This window comes from Sinocyclocheilus rhinocerous, unplaced genomic scaffold (genome assembly GCF_001515625.1).
Source record: "Sinocyclocheilus rhinocerous isolate Xijiao unplaced genomic scaffold, SAMN03320098_v1.1 scaffold501, whole genome shotgun sequence".
Taxonomy (NCBI): Eukaryota; Metazoa; Chordata; class Actinopteri; order Cypriniformes; family Cyprinidae; genus Sinocyclocheilus; species Sinocyclocheilus rhinocerous.
Genome location: NW_015639766.1, coordinates 51,271 through 70,628, shown reverse-complemented (window position 1 = coordinate 70,628; position 19,358 = coordinate 51,271). Strand labels below are relative to the sequence as shown.

The following is a 19,358-nucleotide window of genomic DNA, read 5'->3' as shown; positions in this document are numbered from 1 at the left end:
TTAACCACAAATGCTCCTCTTGCACCAGCCCGACCTCACGCATTACGTAGTCACGTTGGAAAGGTCACGTGTGACATTGGCGAAAGTAAAATGCCCTTTACAAAAAAAGGTAAGACAACAATGTTGGACGATTTTGAAGTTGGAGGAGAAAATGAGATTGAGTTCCCTTTCGAATGTTCTCTCACATTGTGTATGGGGAAACTCCTGTTTACCCTGATACTAAAGCCTGATTTGTTCACGTTTGTGTAGCTGTACAAACCAATGGAGCTCTAGCCCACCAGAATGGAAGGAGCAGATCCCTATATAAGTCAGCTCAGAGCGCCATTTTATCAGAATATTCTCCTTCGGCGACGAGGGTCATCTCTTCGCTGACACTGGACGGAAGAAGCCGAAGAAGGAAAATAAGCTCTCTCTGCTCGCCGCCGTCGAAAGAAGCCCCGGCAGTGGAAGAAGCGGCGCGGACGCCTTTCCCTGCGGCTATCCGGCTTGAAAAAAGAGCAAAGGTGGTCTTTAACGAAGGCGGTCCTCCCCGCTCTGCTCTCCCGTTTCATCTCTCCCCGTAGAAAAAGAAACAGCAGAGCAGCGGGATTCTGACAGCGGGTTCGAGCGATGTCACGTCGGCTCAGCGCCCGCGTGCCCCGCCCTCCCCGCGAAACATTTCTGAAGACGGTCAGTTCCTCTCAGAGATACATTCATATAAACCCCCACATATTTGTCTTCCTGTATTTCAAGCATCGCAAACAGTGAGCTTGATCTGCCTGGTACAGTACTTTCTCCTCTTTACAGACTTCATAAAAAATCCACACAAATTACATTTGGGGAAATGATGGCAATGCAGTTTGTGTGCAATTCTGGAATAGAGATCGGCCAAAATAAAACTAAAAACTGGTTCCGATTTACAGCCAGTCGAACAGTGCATCTCTAGAACCCCAAACTTTCCCACACTGCTGATTTAAAACAAGCAGGTGGTTCTTCGAGCTCTTGCGTGGCGTCTGAACTTGCCATTCTTCTTCTGCTCTTTCCTGTTGTGACGGTTAGCTTTGCATTACTACAAGCGCCCCCTTCTGGATTGATCACCTATGACTGACTGTATTCGTCATCTGACTGCATGAACCGAACTGTGACATCCGTACCGTGATGGTTCGGGATGAATACATGTACCGTTTCACCCCTAATATATATATATTCGGCGACGAGGGTCATCTCTTCGCTGACACTGGACGGAAGAAGCCGAAGAAGGAAAATAAGCTCTCTCTGCTCGCCGCCGTCGAAAGAAGCCCCGGCAGTGGAAGAAGCGGCGCGGACGCCTTTCCCTGCGGCTATCCGGCTTGAAAAAAGAGCAAAGGTGGTCTTTAACGAAGGCGGTCCTCCCCGCTCTGCTCTCCCGTTTCATCTCTCCCCGTAGAAAAAGAAACAGCAGAGCAGCGGGATTCTGACAGCGGGTTCGAGCGATGTCACGTCGGCTCAGCGCCCGCGTGCCCCGCCCTCCCCACGCCTCACCGAGTCACCGGTGTTCTTCACGCAGGAAGATCAATGCCCCTCTTCTGCTGTGAGCGGCTTGATTTCCTTCGGCGCTTCGGAGGAAGAGATTGACTCTATGTCTTTGACGGCATCGGATACAGAAGAGTGGGAGTGTTCCGGCGAAGATCACGACCTGTCCTCTTCTCGCTCAGCACAGCCGAACGCGGACAGCGAGCTGATCCGCTTTCTTTCTAAGGCGGTGGAGGATATCGGCTTGGAGGGGTCGGTCCTGGTTGAGCCCGCCGATGGCCTACTCGATGAGGGGTTCCTGAAAGGACGCTGTCAGCGATCTTCGCACCAGCGGCCCACTCCATTCTTGCCTGCAGTTCATGAAGAACTGACCAAGACGTGACTCGCCGAAAGGGCTATTCGGCCCAGCCATGGACGGGTTTGCTGAGCGTTTTACGGAGGCACAGAAGACGTCACAAGCGCTGTGTCACTTCCTGCCTAAGCACTCCAGCGCTGAGGCCCCAAGCTGCCAGAAGACTCCTTCCACTCAGCAGCCTGCTAAGCCGGCGCCGCATCAGCCTCGGCAGAAGTCTGAGCCTGGGCTCGAGCAGCGCTTCCGGACGACTAAATGCTACGCATTTCCAAAGTGCCAAGGGCCCCGCCCTTGAGCCGCAGAAGCCGTCCTGATCTGCCTGCAGAGAGGAAGAGGAGAGGGCCAGTTCTCGCCTCGGCCGGAACTCCCTCGAAAAAAGCTTGTGCTCATTCTCCATCCCTCCGAGCACATCTGAGAGATGGAGACATTTTTCAACCTGGACATGTCCTGCAAAATCAGTGCATGCCCAAACACCCTACCACTGTGATAGCAGACCCACATATTCAAAAGAGCATTTCTCCTCTCCTCACACTGACGAATGCAAATTCCCCGCCCACACACGGCGAATTTCCACTCGTAAAATTAGAGCCTCTTGCCACTCGGTTCATGGCCTGGGCAGCCATTCCGATGTGTCAGATCGGGTTCTAAACACAGTAAAACGAGGTTACTCGCTTCAGTTTGCTTGCAGGCTGCCTCCATTCAGAGGCATTATTCACACTTCGGTCCTGGACAACAGGGCTCACGTTCTCCGGTCCGAAGTACAAACATTTCTTGTAAAAGGTGCCGTGGAAACAATACCTCTAGCGAACAGCGAGTCAGGCTTTTTCAGCCACTACTTCCTCGTGCCGAAATAAGATGGCAGGTTGAGACCAATTCTAGATCTCAGACTTCTGAATCGCTCTCTTATGAGACGGCCATTCAGAATGTTAACTTTGAAACAGATCCTCGTGCAGGTTTGTACTTTCACATCCACATAACCCCCTGCCACAGACCGTTCTTGAGATTTGTGTTCGAGGGAGTGGCCTATCAGTACACAGTCCTACCATTTGGACTGTCTCTGGCCCCTCGCACATTTACGAAGTGCATCGACGTGGCTCTTTCCCCTCTGAGACAGATGGGAATCCAAATTCTCAATTACCTCGACAATTGGCTGGTTTCAGCCCGATCAGAATGGGAACTAATCACACACAGATCGCTGCTGATCAGCCATCTGGAGTGCCTCGGGTTGAAAATCAACCCACACAAGAGTCAGTTGTTCCCCAGACAGCGAGCGGTCTTTCTGGGGACTGTTATAGACTCGGCCCGAATGCGGGCATGGCTTACACCAGAACGGTCCCTGACTATTCAGCGACTGGCGGCATCTTTCAAGCCGGGGACTTTGCATCCCCTCAGGACTTTCCAGAGGATGCTTAGCCTAATGGCGGCCGCCTCCTCTGTGATTCCTCAAGGCCTGCTTCACATGCGGCCTGTCCAATATTGGCTCAAAACCCATGTCCCGTCCCACACCTGGCGCCTGGGCCGGTTTTATGTCAGGATAACCCATCGCTGTATCAAGGCTGTGGTCCCTTGGACGACTTCTCGCCTGTTTCAACCAGGCGTTCAGTTGGGACTGACCTCCAGGAGGAAAGTAGTTACTACAGACGCCTCCAACATGGGTTGGGGCGCTCTGTTAGAGGGCTGTCCGGAATCTGGCTCCTGGTCGACCCATGAGCGTCGCCTTCACATCAACTGCCTCGAAATGATGGTGGTTTTTCTGGCCCTGAAAACATTCCTGCCAGCCTTAAAGGGGCACCACGTCCTGGTCCGATCGGACAACATGACAGTGGTAGCCTATATAAACCACCAAGGCGGTCTCAGGTCACGCTCCCTTTACAGGATGGCTCGACGCCTCCTGCTTTGGGCACAGAGCAGACTCCTCTCTATCAGAGCAGTTCATGTGCTGGGCAGTCTGAACCTTGGCGCAGACGCGCTCTCCAGAGGCAATGTGGCTCCGGGAGAATGGACACTACATCCTCTGACGTTCAGAAAATCTGGTCTGTCTTCGGGAGGGCAGAGGTCGACCTCTTCGCCTAAGAAGACAACTCTCACTGCCCAATCTATTTCTCCATTCAGCAAGATGGCCCCACGAATGGCCCAGCTCTCGCCTATACGCCTTCCCCCCGATTGCCTTGCTTCCTCAGGTCATCAGACGGGTCAGAGAAGTCGGTTGCTCAATCCTCCTGGTGGCCCCATTTTGAAGGAACCAAACTTGGTCGTCCTAGTTAACGCAGCTGTCAGCAGCTGCCCCGTGGCCGATACCGTTACAAAGGGATCTTCTTTCACAGGCGAAGGGCATGATTTGGCACCCCCAGCCGGAGCTATGGAGCCTTCATGTCTGGAGCCTCGACGGGAGCCTTTGCGGCTCCCAGTGAGAGTGAGCAACACCATTTTGGAGGCTAGAGAATCATCTACGAGACGGCTCTATGCTCTTAAATGGTCAGTCTTCAGTGACTGGTGTGCAGCACGAAGCCTGGACCCGGTATCTTGTGACGAATCATTCCCTCAAAGATGGCCAGTCAGTCGGCAGAAACGACTTGGTCGTTAAGTTCTTGAAGGGTGCCCGGAGATTGAATCCTGCTCGCCCTCACACCATACCGACCTGGGACTTATCCATAGACCTTTCGAACTGCTCCATTCGGCTGACTTGCGACCCATGTTGCTTAAGACTGTCCTCAATTTGGCATTAGTGTCGGTCAAGCGAGTGGGTGACTTGCAGGCACTCTCAGTCAGTGCTTCCTGTCTGGAGTTTGGGCATAACGATTGTAAGGTCGTCCTCAAGCCAAGACATGGCCCAGGTTATTACCCTTCTAGCGCTCCACACTGCAGACGGCGAGCAGGGTCCCAATCCACTCTGCCCAGTGAAGGTCCTTAGAGTGTACATTGAGCGCTCTGGTCTTTTCAGACAATCAGAGCAGCTGTTTGTCTGCTTCGGAGTCTGTAAAGGGCTTTGTCTGTAAAGGGCTGCCGGTTACGAAGCAGAGACTTTCCCGCTGGATAGTAGATGCTATAGCCTTGGCTTATACCTCAGAAGGCTTGCAATGCTCCATAGGGTTGAGGGCCCACTCCACCAGAGGAATGGCCTCCTCCTGGGCGTGGTCCAGTGGAATTTCTATAAGTGAGATTTGTGCGGCCGCCGGCAGGTCGTCGCCGTCCACTTTTGCCAGATTCTACAATTTAGACGTCCCTGCCATTTGTGGTTAAAAAGTATATAAAATGTTATTTTATTTTTTTAGAAAATGACAGATCGTTTCACTAGATAATACCCTTATTCCTCGGCTGGGATCATGTATAGCCCTTTGAAGCTGCATTGAAACTGCAATTTGGATGTTCAAACCATTGGGCACCATAGAAGTCCATTATATGGAGAAAAATCCCGGAATGTTTTCCTCAAAAACCCTAAATTCTTTGCGACTGAAGACAGAAAGACATAAACATCTTGGATGACATGGGGGTGAGTAACTTAATAGGAAATTTTTATTCTAGTGGTGAACGGATCCTTTAAGATATGATCACCAGAGTGGATAGATGGATGGAGCGTGACCTGAGCAGCACACACTTCAGGTAAGGATGGGATTAGCAGGGAGTCCCTGTTAATCAGGATGAACACTCAGAGTGAAGGGTTGTCAGAGAGGAGCGTTGTGTGATTGTGCTTGGGGAGCCTGGTGAGCCTGTGACAATAATATAATATAAATTAATATAATAAATATAATTAATATAATATAATATAATATTTAACATTACTTTCTATCCTGCATTATGTACTGTTCTATTTCTAGTTGTTTTATTATATTTAAATTTATTTTAATTAATTAACTTATTAATTTGCTCATTTATATTAATTTATTCCTTTGATAGCAAAGCTGAATTTTCAGAAGCCATTACTTCAGTCTTCAATGTCACATGATCCTGATTTGTTGCTCAAGAAACATTTCTTATTATTAATAATGTTGAAAACAGCTGTGCTGCCTAATATTTTTGTGGAAACAGTGATACATTTTTCCAGAATTATTTGATGAATGGAAAGTTCAAACTAATTTTATTGACATTCAAAACCATTTATTTGAAATATATATTGTGTGTGTGTGTGTTTGTGTGTGACACAAAATAGTTTCTATAATAGTCCATTTTCTTACTGACCCCAACTTTTGAACTATACATCAGTGGTTCTCAGCCATGTTCTTGGAGTCCCCCAACACTGCACATTTTGCATGTCTCCTTAATCAAACACACCTGATTCAGGTCATCAGCTTATTAGTAGAGACTCAAAGACCTGAAATGCAAAATGTGCAGTGTTTGAGGGCTCCAGGAACTTGGTTAAGAATCACTGATATGTATGTTTGTATACATGAGGGGGTGAATGAACAGCGCTTTTTTCCACACCCAATACCCACAACTGAGGTGGCCTTGAGCAAGGCATCTAACCTCCAATTGCTCCCCAGGTGCTGCAGCAATAATGGCTGCCCCCCTGCTGCGAGTGTGTGCCCACGGTGTGTGCATGTGCTCAATACTCACTGCTCCTAATGTGTGTGCACTAACTTGGATGGGTTAAATGCAGAGGACAAATTCCGAGTATGGGTTACCATACTTGGCTTTCACGTCACTTCACTTTGCTTCACATGCTATCACTACTCATTTCATATCATCATCAGCATCATCATCATCAGCATCATCATCCTCACTTTTGTATTTTTAGATCACTAAGTTTTTTTTTTTGCTTTTGCTTTTCCTCAGAGGGACTGCAAATTGAGTCCAGAGCTGTCTGATCTGGTGGTGTATACCCACAGTGTTGCTTTCAAACAGTTTGATCCATGTGCCAAGAAACCTCCCAATGAAATATCCTCGTTCTCTGAGAGTGATGCGTTGAAACTAATCAAAGAATCAGGTACTATATGCAAGTGCATGTTTGGGAGTGTGTTTATTCAGTCTACAGATACTTTCTTCCCTGTGGACTTTCAAAAAAAGTATTTTAAAACATTTCTATCTCACAGAGTAATCTCTTCCACATCTCAAATGATATATTGTGTTTATTAACATTCTGCAATGAAGATATAATTAAAACAATTTTGGAATAAAATAACTTAATCTTTTGTCATGTTATGTATTATTTTATGTATCTTTAACGACACACAATTAAATATGTTTGTTGCATAATTCGATGGAAATGACAAAGATGTGTATACAGAAATGATATTTGCCTTGATTGTTTTTCCACACATAACATCTACAAGTAAAACATCACGTCTACAGTAAAAACAAATGTAACTTTAACAGTAAATCAAAGATAAATATTTTCTCTTATTTTTTTTGTTTGTTTGTTTGAATGGGTCCAAAATGGCTCTTTCTTTTTTTTATAGGGAAGTTGTTTGTACGTCACAACAGCATGCAACTGAGCAGGATCTACCCATCTGGTCAGCGTGTGCAATCCTCCAACTACAACCCTCAAGACATGTGGAATGCTGGTTGTCAGATGGGTAAACATTTAAGCAAAGAAAACATGCAAATGACTGTGTAGTTCACATTTATAAACAACTGACAAATAATGAAATTATTTTTTCAGTGGCATTGAACTTCCAAACCCAATGTGAAGAGATGGACCTAAACAGAGGCCGTTTTTTACCAAACGGCCGCTGTGGCTACTTGCTAAAACCAAGCTTTATGTGCCAGCCTGATTCAGAGTTTAACCCAGAAAACACTGGGGGAGGCCCTGGCCACAATCCAACACTGCTTACTATCAAGGTATGCTGTAGCACTAAACAGAGAGGTCTTTGTCAAAACAAAACCTCACGACGCTCCATGATGTCACAGTGGCTACGTTAACATGCACAATTTTTGTTTCAATCGTTTTTTTTTACATGCGCACACTGCACAAATATAGAGTTTCTCACTATTTGCACATAATAACCATTCTCCTACACGGTTTCTTTGTTTGTTTTTAACCGCAGAATTAATATGTATCCATTTATGGATAAATATACATATAAACCGCTGTGCCGTGCTCCTCATATTTATAACGCAGTAAAAATGCCCCTCCCTGCGCCCAAAACGGGTTGCCTGTGGATGAAAATCCAAAACAAGGACTGGTGGGTGGTTGTTCTGCTCCACTTCACAGTTGCCGAGTGAAAGGAGAGTTTTATAATGACAGGACATGCATTTATACAACACTTTATTCAAAAGGAAGAACCGCTCATTCTGCACGTCATATGTATTTCTGCATCATTGCACATGCGCAGTCCTTTCAGTTTCGGGGTTCAATCCGATCGAGTGTTTACATGCACTCTCAAAAGGAATAAACCACCCCCTTCAATCCGATTGAAATTTCATTCCGATCGAGCTCAATCGGATCGATTAAGGTGTTTACATGAAGGCTTTTCAGTCCGATTGAGCCGTCAATCCGATTACAAACGGATTATTTGGTTGCATGTAAACATAGCCAGTAGTACATTTGACTTCCAAATATGTCTGGCAAAAATTGTCTGATGATGTATTATAATGAAATGTACAGTGCGAACATAAATGAGAACACCTTCTGAATAAATACAAAAGATGTATTTTCTTAATGATCACTTATACGATTCATGGAAAGATGGCAAAATTGAAATGCATTAAACATATACTTAACCCTAAAAAGGGCCCTTTCCTGGGGGATACAAACATTTGAGAGGCTGTGGGGAGAGTGTAGGTCTCATTTCTTGGTTTCATGTTTGTTGTGAATATTTAGATCTGGTCACTTTATTAAAACATTCTTTGGTTAGCTCACGGACAGCATTTAAAAACAACATGATCACCGGTAGAGGGAAATCTACTAACCTTCAGATAAAAGTTGATATATTTCACATATTTTCAATATTTTGATGGGACTTGCATGTTTAAAAAGTTGTTGTTACGCATTAGCTAATTACGTTTATATTGGAATTTTATTAATTTAATTTTTATATTTTTCATAATCTGTCTGTAAATGTCGCCCCTTTGGGGGTATAAATTATCTGAAAAAAGAATGGTTTAAATTTTTTAATTACGTTTTTAAAAACATTTATTCTCGCATAAATTAAACTAAACATTCTTTGTAAAATTCTGTTGAACAATAAGTATAATGTCAGTTTCTGAATACATTATCTATCACACCTGATTCAACTCATCAGCTCATTAGTGGAGACTGCAAGACCTGAAGTGGGTGTATCAGATATAGAGAGACATACAAAATGTGCAGTGCTGGGGGTACTTCGTGGAGAGGTTTGAGAACCACTGTCCTACTGTATAATATTTAATATGCAAATTTCTAGGGTCTACACCGTGTGCACAATTATTAGGCAAGTTGTATTTTTGAGGATTAATTTTATTATTGAACAACTACAGTGCTCTCGCTCAATCCAAAATGTTAATAAACCTCAAACCTGAATATTTAATAAAGTAAAAGTGAGGTTTTGGCTTTCTTAGGAGAATATCTATGTGGACAATTATTGAGCAACTATTAGTGTGCAGAATTATTAATCAACTAAATGAAAAACGAACATTTTCCCATCTCACTTGTTTATTTTCATCTGTAAAAGTGAAAATAATAAACAATCAACTCAATTTACAAATAAACATTTCTGACATAAAAAAAAAAATAAAAAAAATCAGTGACCAATATAGCCACCCAACAACAGTCATAAGCCTTCCATTCATGGAGTCTGTCAGTTTCTTGATCTGTTGACGATCAACTTTTTGTGCAGCAGCAACCACAGCTTCACAGACACTGTTCAGAGAGGTGTACTGTTTTCCTTCACCGTAAATCTCCCATTTAAGAAGGGCCCACAAGTTCTCAATAGGGTTTAGATCAGGTGAGGAAGGGGGCCATGTCATTATTCATTCATCTTTAAGGTCTTTACTGGCTAGCCATGCAGTGGAGTACTTCGATGCATGCGATGGAGCATTGTCCTGCTTAAAAAATCATGGTCTTCTTGAAAGATGCAGACTTTTTCCTGTACCACTGCTTGAAGAAAGTGTCTTCTAAAAACTGGCAGTAGGTTTGGGAGTTGATTTTGAGTCCATCTTCAACCCAAAAAGGTCCAACTTGCTCATCTTTAATAATACCAGCCCATACCAGTACCCCACTTCCACCTTGCTGGCGTCTGAGTTGAAGTGGAGCTCTGTGACCCTTACTGATCCAGCCATGGTCTCGTCCATCTGGTCCGTCAAGAGTCACTCTCATCTCATCAGCCATATAACCTTTGAAAAATCTGTCTTCAGATATTTCTTGGCCCAGTCTTGACGTTTCAACTTATGTGTCTTGTTTAGTGGTGGTCGGGTTTCAGCCTTCTTTACCTTGGCCATGTCTCTGAGCACTGAACACCTTGTACTTCTGGGCACTCCAGGTAGGTTGCAGTTCTGGAATATGACAGCACTGGAGGATAATGGGTTCCTGGTAACTTCACGTTTGATTCTTCTCAAATCTTTGGCAGTTAATTTGCATCTTTTTTTCTCAACACGTTTCTTGTGACCTTGTTGACTATTTGCAACAAAACGTTTGATGGTTCTGTGATCACGCCCCAATTTCTTAGCAATTTCAAGAGTGCTGCATCCCTCTGAAATACTTTTTTAAATTTTTGACTTTTTTTTGGCCCAATTTGCCTGAGGAAAAGAAGCTGCCTAATAATTATGCACGCCTTGATATTGTAACGAATCATCCACTGAAGGCGAGGGTAGTGAAGAACCCATGTGCTGTAACGAATCATCCACTGAAGGCGAGAGTAGTGAAGAACCCATGTGCAGTTTATTTACAGACGTGATCCAAACATCCAAACAATATCCAAACAAGATACACAAACTTGACTTGACATGAACAGATTTGACTTGACGAGGCATGAACAGACTTGACATGAACAGACTTGACGTGGCATGAACAGACTAGACTCACCGACAGCGGGTTACAACTTCAATACACGACGAAGACTATGGGAACATGATGGCTACTTATAGCAAACAAGAGGGTCACATGACAAGAACAAACCAATGGGAAACAAGACACATGACTAAAACAACCAATCAGAACATAACACAAAAAACAGAGGAACCAATGGCATGAAGACAAGAGGGCAAGGGAAGCATGACACTAACAGCATGAAATAATTCCAAAATGAAAGACATGAGAACATGACACACAAAAAAAACCAAACACCACATTACAGATATAGGGTGTTGATCTCCTTAGGCCACACCCTCCCTCATTACACAAATACACATCACCACAAATAGAATATGCTTAAATCCAATATGCATTTGAGTTTATACAGCTTGGAGTTGGAAAATATGCATACAAATGATGATATGGTCAAAATACTCACTTGCCTAATAATTCTGCACACAATGTATGAGCCATAAAAGCCTGTGTGTGTGTGTGTGTGTGTGTGTATGAAATATGATACTCAACAACAAACATGCAAATATATGCATATGTGTTTTTTTTTGTTGAGTATCATATTTATACATCAGGCTTTTATATCTCATATATGCAATTCATTGCAAATTGATGATAATTGAGAGATGGACAAATAAATGTTCCCCAAAAGCCTGTTGTGTCACATTTACATTAACATGAAAAAAATGTTTTATTTTTTTACATTAAAAATGATGTATGAATAATCAAGTAAAGTTGCTTCAGTCCAGTAAATGTTAATCTTACATTTACTTTAATGATTTGTATAAAGATTTATGAGCAAAAAAAGACTTTGATTGATAGTTCATGCTTTTTTTTAAATCAAGTAAAGTGTCACGCTCTTGTTGAAGGAAGGTGCACGAAGATGAAGGTAATCCAAATAACATTTCACAGTAATCCAAGATGAATATTCGTACAAAACACAGGGTAACACAAGCAGCATACACAACTAAAAACCGGCAGCTAACTGAACTGAAAGGGGAACTTAAGTAGGGTGAGATAACGAGGGACAGACAAGTGAGGGTGATAACTAATCAAACACAGGTGAACTGAATAAACTAATCAAAGGACAACAGAAACTAAATGAAAACACAACAAAATAAGTCCATGACTGTGACAGTACTTCCCCTTCCGGCCAGGTGCGACTTTGCGCCGTAACAAAAACAACAAAGGAGGGATGGAGGGGACTAAGGAGGAGGACAAAGGGGTGGAGTTGGGAAGGTAACAGGGGATGGCGAAGGGCAAGCAGGAAGGCAGGCAAGTGGATGACCAAGGTGGCGACGACGGAGGGAGGAACCATGAAGGATCAGATGGAAGGAGGAGCCAGGATGGAGACAGGAGGAGCCAGGACTGATCAGACGGAGGGAGGAGCCAGAAGGAGCCAGGGCGGATCAGACGGAGGGAGGAGCCAGGTTGGAGACAGGAGGGACTTAGTAGGAGGACCCAGGCGGGACCCAGACCACAGCCAATATGATGGCCTACGGTGGAGTCGATGGAGGGAGGAGCCATGGTGAAGGAATGGCAGATGACTCCAGGGGGCCGACCGTCAGTGGCAGAGCAGGTGGGAGAGGAGCCCGAGGCAGAGACGGAGAGCCGACGATCCAGGGCGACGGGGAGGATCCAGAGGGCCAAGGCGGAGCAGATGGCTCAGGCAACCGAGGCATAGGCGGGGATCCGGAAGGCTGCGGTGGAGCCGGAGCGACAGAGGACCAAGTTGGAGCTGGATGGAGGGAAGAGCCCAACGGAGCCGGTGGGACGGATCGACGAAGCGCAGCCAGAGGATTGAAGTCCTGAGGCGATGGCGGGTCGACAACTGACCAAGGTGGAGCCGGAGGGACGAGGGAGCCCGGCGGAGCTGGTGGACTGACGGGCCACGGCGGAGAGGAGAGAGCTAGGGATTATGAGCCATGGTGGAGCCACTAGGTCAACGGGCCGAGGCGGAGTCTGGGACTCAGAGGCTGGAGGTGGAGATAAGGGATCCTCCAGCCACTACGCCGATGGAGACTGGCAGACCCGCAGCAATCCCACATCACAGATGGTGGGCTGAGGGTGAGCTGAGGGGCTGACAGGAGACAGCGGAGGTGGTGGTGAGGACTGATGAAGAGGTGGTGGGAGAGAGAGGCTGGGTGGGAGTTTTGAGCAGTCCGTGGGTTCAGGGATGGTGTGTGCTGCCCACAAACACCAGATGGCCACTCCCAGCACTGGGAGCGCCAGAGATAGGGGAACGACCTACATGGTCGAGACAGGACAGACAGATATAGTTCAGGACAGACAGACAGTTCAGGGCAGATAGACAGTTCAGGGCAGACAAACAGTTCGGGCAGACAGACTGTTCAGGGCAGACAAACAGTTAAAAAACGGCCTCATTGGCCATAACAGGACAGGCAGAGATTTCAGATGATGATGGAAGAAGACTGGGTAGTTCCGAATAAGTCCTGCTTAAGCTCACCCTCAGCGGTGGAGCAGTGGGCGGGGCTTTCCTCCATGCCCTCGCTCTCCACTGTATCATCCATCGTTGCCGGCTCTCGCACCTGGTCAGATGATTCATGAGGCTCTTGCTCTGGGGCGACTCTCAGCTCTGTCGCTCCTGGTGGCGATGGCTCGTCGATCGCGGCGGGCTTAGGCTCTCCGTCCACGGTGGGCTCGGGCAAGCGCTCTGTGTAGCGGGGTGATGGTTGGCTGGGCTCTGGGTCCGGAGTGGGGCTGGGCGAGATCCTCATCGACGTAATAAGGAGTCAGTGGTGAGTTGCAGCTCGCCTGCACCCACTCCACGAAGGCGGTGAAATCCCCTCGAGGACCGTCTTTGGACAACTGCGCTCTGCGCGCGGTGTTGAGGCTCGCTATGTAGAACGAGCAGAGCACGTTGTCCGGGTAGCTGGTATTGTTGGCAATGTCCAGAAATAGTCTGGTGTGGTCCTCGAGGGCAAGTTCCCCCTGCTCCAGCAGGAGGAGGAGGAATTCGGGGCGATCCATAAACAAAACATAAAAGACTTTCAAAAACAAGAAAACAAATGAGGGGAAATGTGGCACTTAACTCTTTGTTGGGCCGGTTATTTTGTCATGCTCTTGTTGAAGGAAGGCGCACGAAGACGAAGGTAATCCAAATAACATTTAATAGTAATCCAAGATGATGAAGATTCGTACAAAACACAGGGTAACACAAGCAGCATACACAACTAATAACCGGCAGCTAACTGAACAGAAAGGGGAATTTAAGTAGGGTGAGATAACGAGAGACAGGCAGGTGAGGATGATAACTAATCAAACACAGGTGAACTGAATGAACTAATCAAAGGACAACAGAAACTAAATGAAAACACAACAAAAGAAGTCCACGACTGTGACACAGAGGACAGAAGACATGAAGTAGATTGTGTACAACAGGTTTTTTAACAAAGTTTTGGTCATATTGATAATTTATAGGCCCTAGAAATGTGCATATTAAATATGATACAGTAGGCTAATATATTCAGAAATTGGCATTATACTTATTGTTCAACAGAATTTTACAAAAAAAAGTTTAGTTTAAGGTATGCGAGAATTAATGTTTTTAAAGATTTGGCTAAAATACTGTTAGATAAACACTCTTTTCATAGCTTTTGCTGGCTCTGAGACACTTGCTTGATATTTCTCCTGCTCTTTTTCTAGCAAAAAAATCATTCATCACTAAATGAAAGCTTAAAGTGAAGGCCTTCTTGTTTCAGGGGCCTTGTCACAAGTCCATTGTTTTTGAATGTATGTGTTACTTTTGCTATGTTTTTGCAACACATTTTATCACTTTGATAAGAAATTTTTTTTTTTTTTTTCCTGAATAATTTTGACTTGCTTGTTTGGTAAATGATCAAGCAGACATGCTGGAAAATACTGTATCTCTAAAGAACCCTAACATGTCTTCTGAGTAAAGAGTAATTGCTGAATTTGTTAAGTTTCAGAGGGGATGTACTCATTATGCTGTGCACTGTAGGAGAAAAAGTGTGAAAGTGACGTGACATGTGGCCAAGTATGGTACCCATACTAGGAATTAGTGCTCTGCATTTAACCCGTCCTAAGTGCACACACACAGCAGTGAACACACACCCGGAGCAGTGGGCAGCCATTTATGCTGCGGCGCCCGGGGAGCAGTTGGGGGTTCGGTGCCTTGCTCAAGGGCACCTCAATCGTGGTATTGAAGGTGGAAGAGAGCACTGTACATTCACACCCCCCACCTTCCTGCAGGACCTGAGACTCGAACTCGCAACCTTTGGGTTACGAGTCCAACTCTCTAACCATTAGGCCACAACTTCCCCTTTAAACAAAGAGTGTGAGCAAACATCATCATTCACTTTAGTCAAAGAGTGTGACAACAACTACATGGGCTCACTGGTCATTTTCCAAGTGCTTCAGTCTTTTTTGGTGGAAAACAATCTGATATTTAAGTACATTTCAATAACATTGTGGCAGCATCCATTTCCATATTTTTACCATTTTTATTGCCATACATGCTCATATTTTTGTCTTGTTTCAGGTGATTTCAGCCCAGCAGCTGCCTAAACCTGACAAAGAGAAGCTCAGCTCAATTGTAGACCCTCTTGTATGGGTGCAGACTTATGGGGCTCCCATAGATAACAACACAAAGAAGACGCAACGCATCGGCAATAATGGTACTTCAGAATTATTAGAGGGAACCTATTGTATCTGTTAGTATTCTTTTTCTCCTTTTTCATATACTTCTTCTTCTACTTCTTCTATGGCAGCCCATAGAACCACTTGTGGGAAAGTTATCAAATTTAGCACACAGATAGATGACAGTCCGAACCATACCCACAGCAAATTTGGAGTCTCTAACTCAAACCCTCTAGTGCCACCAATAGTTCAAATTTATACTCATGTTTATGCTTATAACTTCTGAGCCGTAAGGGTATTTTCCCCTCTGATTCCTTGCCTCAAGATGATTTGATTGTACCCAGTGACGTCATTATCCGTCATGAAAATTTTTCAACCATTTAGATTTAAAAAAAAAAAACATCTTTTTCGAACTCGTCCTAGACGGTTTGTGTGATTTTCACCAAAATTCAGACCATGCTGGTAAAAAGTTATGGACATCAAGTCAAACCATTCTCAAACAAAGCGTGAACGAATTCCATGCCAAAATGATTGTGAGGCTATATCTCCAATTCTTTAGCGTATTCAAACCAAACTTAATGTGTGTTATAACAAACATGACCTGAGGGTACCTGCACTCTTTCAGCAGGATATATAAAAAAATATATATTTTTGCTTTTAACATCTGAACTGTTTGGCCAAAAATCACAAGTCTAGTCTCTTTAGATTTGGTGTGACACCGAGTTGAACGATACCCAATTTTCCCACGTGAGCCATTTTGGACGTCAGCCATTTTGAAATTTCCCGAATGCATTGGTGTATCATTACAAAATTTTTAAAAAAAAATGCTAATAGCTTTTTATTCGTTTTGCCTATTATCATGAGACTGGTCTTGATAGATTCCATGGATCATGCAGAGAACATCGATATGAATTATCCTATAATCGGCAAAACTTCCTGTTCGCCATTTAGAATTAGAAAACCCACTTATTCAAACTCTTCCTAGATGATTGGCCTGATTTTCCCCAAATTCGACTCATCTTCAGACCATGTCGGTAAAAAGTCATGGATCTTGTGCTGATGGACAAAACGGTTTTTGTTTATTTGATGGCATGATGCCAAACTGCATCTGAGGCTGTATCTGTGCAAAGCTATGACATATTAACACCAAACTTTGTGTGTCATAGTCACCTCACTCTGACAACACCACATCAATTTGGTAACAGCGTCACATATTGGTCAAAAGTGATAAACCAATAAATTATCTTACTAATGATTGTTTTTATGATTTTTCAACCATTTTTACTAAATGTATCTTAAAATAATAATAATAATTTGTTACATTTATATAGTGCTTTTCTGGGTACTCAAAGCGCTTTACATGAAAGCGGGGGAATCTCCTTAACCACCACCAGTGTGCAGCATCCACCTGGATGATGCAACGGCAGCCATAGTGCGCCAGAACACCCACCACACACCAGCTTATTGGTGGAGAGGAGACAGAGTGATGAAGCCAATCAGTGTATGGGGATGATTAGGAGGCCATGATGGTCAGAGGCCAATGGGCAAATTTGGCCAGGATGCCGGGGTTATACCCCTACTCTTTTTCGAAGGACATCCAGGAATTTTTAATGACCATAGAGAGTCAGGACCTCGGTTTAATGTATCATCCGAAGGACAGAAAGAATCAAACTCCCTAGCAACACCAACAGGTTAAATTTGCACTCATGTTTCTGCTAATAACTTACGAACTGCAAGGGCTAGAAAGAAGATTATTTTATAAAGATTTCTTCCTCTGATTCTTTGGCTCATGCCAAATCAAGATTTGACCATCAAGACCATAATTTAAATGTTTACTGATCAAGATTTTATTCAATTTAGAATTTTCTGAAATATTTACTTTTTCCAAACCCTTCCTAAGCGGTTTGTCTGATTTTCACCAAAATTGTCTCAGATCATCTTCAGACCATGCTGGTAAAAAAATATCAAAAGATTTTCAATAGACCAAACCGTTTTCGTAAAGCATGTTAACAAATTTGACAAGTTCACACAAAAACGGACATGGGGCTATATCTCGACAACACTTTAGCAAATTCTAACCAAACTTGGTATGTGTTATACCAGGTATGACCTGAGGGCACACGAGTAGTTTCGGCACAGCGCCTACTGATCAAAAGATATAAAAAAATATATAATAGATATAAAAGATAAAAGATATAAAAAAAATATAATTTTTGCTTATAATTTCTGAACAGTTAGTAAAAATCATAAGATTGATTGTTAGATTCGGAGCGGCATACCAAATCGAATGGTACCCAGTTTTCCTTTATTGGCTTGAGCATAGACCATTTAGAATTTTTTTTTTTGGGGGGGGGCGTTGACCATTTTGTGTTTTGTAGTAAAATGCTGTATCAACAAATGTCTTTAACAGGTGTTTCCATCCTTGCTCCTGGAGAGCTACCATACTGCAGAGTTCAGCTCTAACTCTAATCAAACAATCCTGAACCAGCTAATCGAGGTGTTCAAGGGTGTATTTCAGAAAGGAGGTTGAACAAACTCGAAGTTAAAACTTGAACTCTGAGTTGACTTACTCTGAGATTGGAAACTCTGAGTTTTCGGTTTCTGAACAGCTGATCAGAGTTAGTTCAATCCACTCTGAGTATGTTGACTCTGAGTTTAACGCGTGCACCACGACTATGAAAAGCCATGATCAATGGAGCTCCGAAATTACGATTCACCATGGCAACAGCTCCCGCCAAAAAGACTTCCGCATACTACAGAATACGTAACTTTAATTCTAAATCAATGTTATCAGAGGTGAAAACTGGCAGAAAGGTAATTTATTTAACTAATATTCATTTTCATGGTATCCCACTGGCAAAAAAAAAAGAAAAGAAAAGAAAAAAAAATATGGCAGCAGAAAAAAATTTTAACATAAAAACATAATTCAATCAGGTAAAGCTTCAAGCGTAAAATGGGTGTAGGCTAATGTTACATGACTTTACAAATATTTGACATTCAATAAATATCATTCAATGTATATCTATTTCAATGTGCAGCAGCTTTTTCCACATGGTCTAATGCTTTTTCACATAATTAAATGTTCTCTAATCCAACATGCTATTTCTTTTTATAAATGAAATATACTTCTTAATTAGGGTAATGAAAAAACATTTGACTTCTATTCAGAAGCCAACAGCAAGAAGGCAGAGACTCGTAAAATGGGGGGAGCTCCTGCACCAGCATCACTGACAGATGAAGAGGAAATTGCCACAATACCAATATTAAAATCCAACAGGGAAAATAATAATTAGTTGCTTTTGTATTTGTAGAACATAAAGATGACCAAATAAATTGTGAATAATTTGTGTTTATTTAACAGCTGTGGTGGTGGTTACGGCATATATCTTGCACTACCCTTACAACTTTACAGATCTTCTTTATGCACCAAGAGCTTGTAACACTCCAAAGAGAAAAATTGAAATCGCATCATATGACCCCTTTAACAGCTGTGGTGGTGGTTACGGCATAAATCTTGCACTACCCTTCCATCTGGCATCCTTCCATTCCATACAGTAGCCTAATCAGCTTCATTTTCAGAAGGTGCGATGGTGAGAATATGTGTGTAATCAATGCTTCCAACCACACTGGAAATCCTAAAGGAAATTCTAATTATTAGGTTACTTAGAGGTTGCAACAAGATGTTATCAAGTGAATGCCAAAATGCGGTACCGTTCAAGTAAATATGCATGTGGATATGGCAAAATAAATAAATTAGATCAAATTCAATTAAATCCTCTCCTGATGTAAATGTAATTCCCCGCTAATGAATGCAGCCTACAGGATCCCTTATAAAAAGACATGCCATTTTTGTCACATTTACCGTGTCTGCATGATGAACATGAAAGGGGTCTGGTAAGAAATATAATCTTGTTTCCATTTTCATTAAGATTATTTTTCTTACCCCGCTGGCAATTAATT

The 19,358-nt window shown here is 43.5% G+C and overlaps 1 protein-coding gene across 1 annotated transcript in view; it reads left to right on the top strand.

The window, feature by feature from the left end:
• Positions 1-19,358, top strand: part of plcd3b (phospholipase C, delta 3b) — an 82,436-nt gene that overhangs the window by 56,685 nt on the left and 6,393 nt on the right. Inside the window, exons 11-14 of the mRNA XM_016567406.1 lie at positions 6,614-6,764; positions 7,237-7,353; positions 7,440-7,618; positions 15,301-15,436. Coding sequence (XP_016422892.1) covers positions 6,614-6,764; positions 7,237-7,353; positions 7,440-7,618; positions 15,301-15,436 — 583 coding nt within the window. The remainder of the gene's footprint in view (positions 1-6,613; positions 6,765-7,236; positions 7,354-7,439; positions 7,619-15,300; positions 15,437-19,358) is intronic.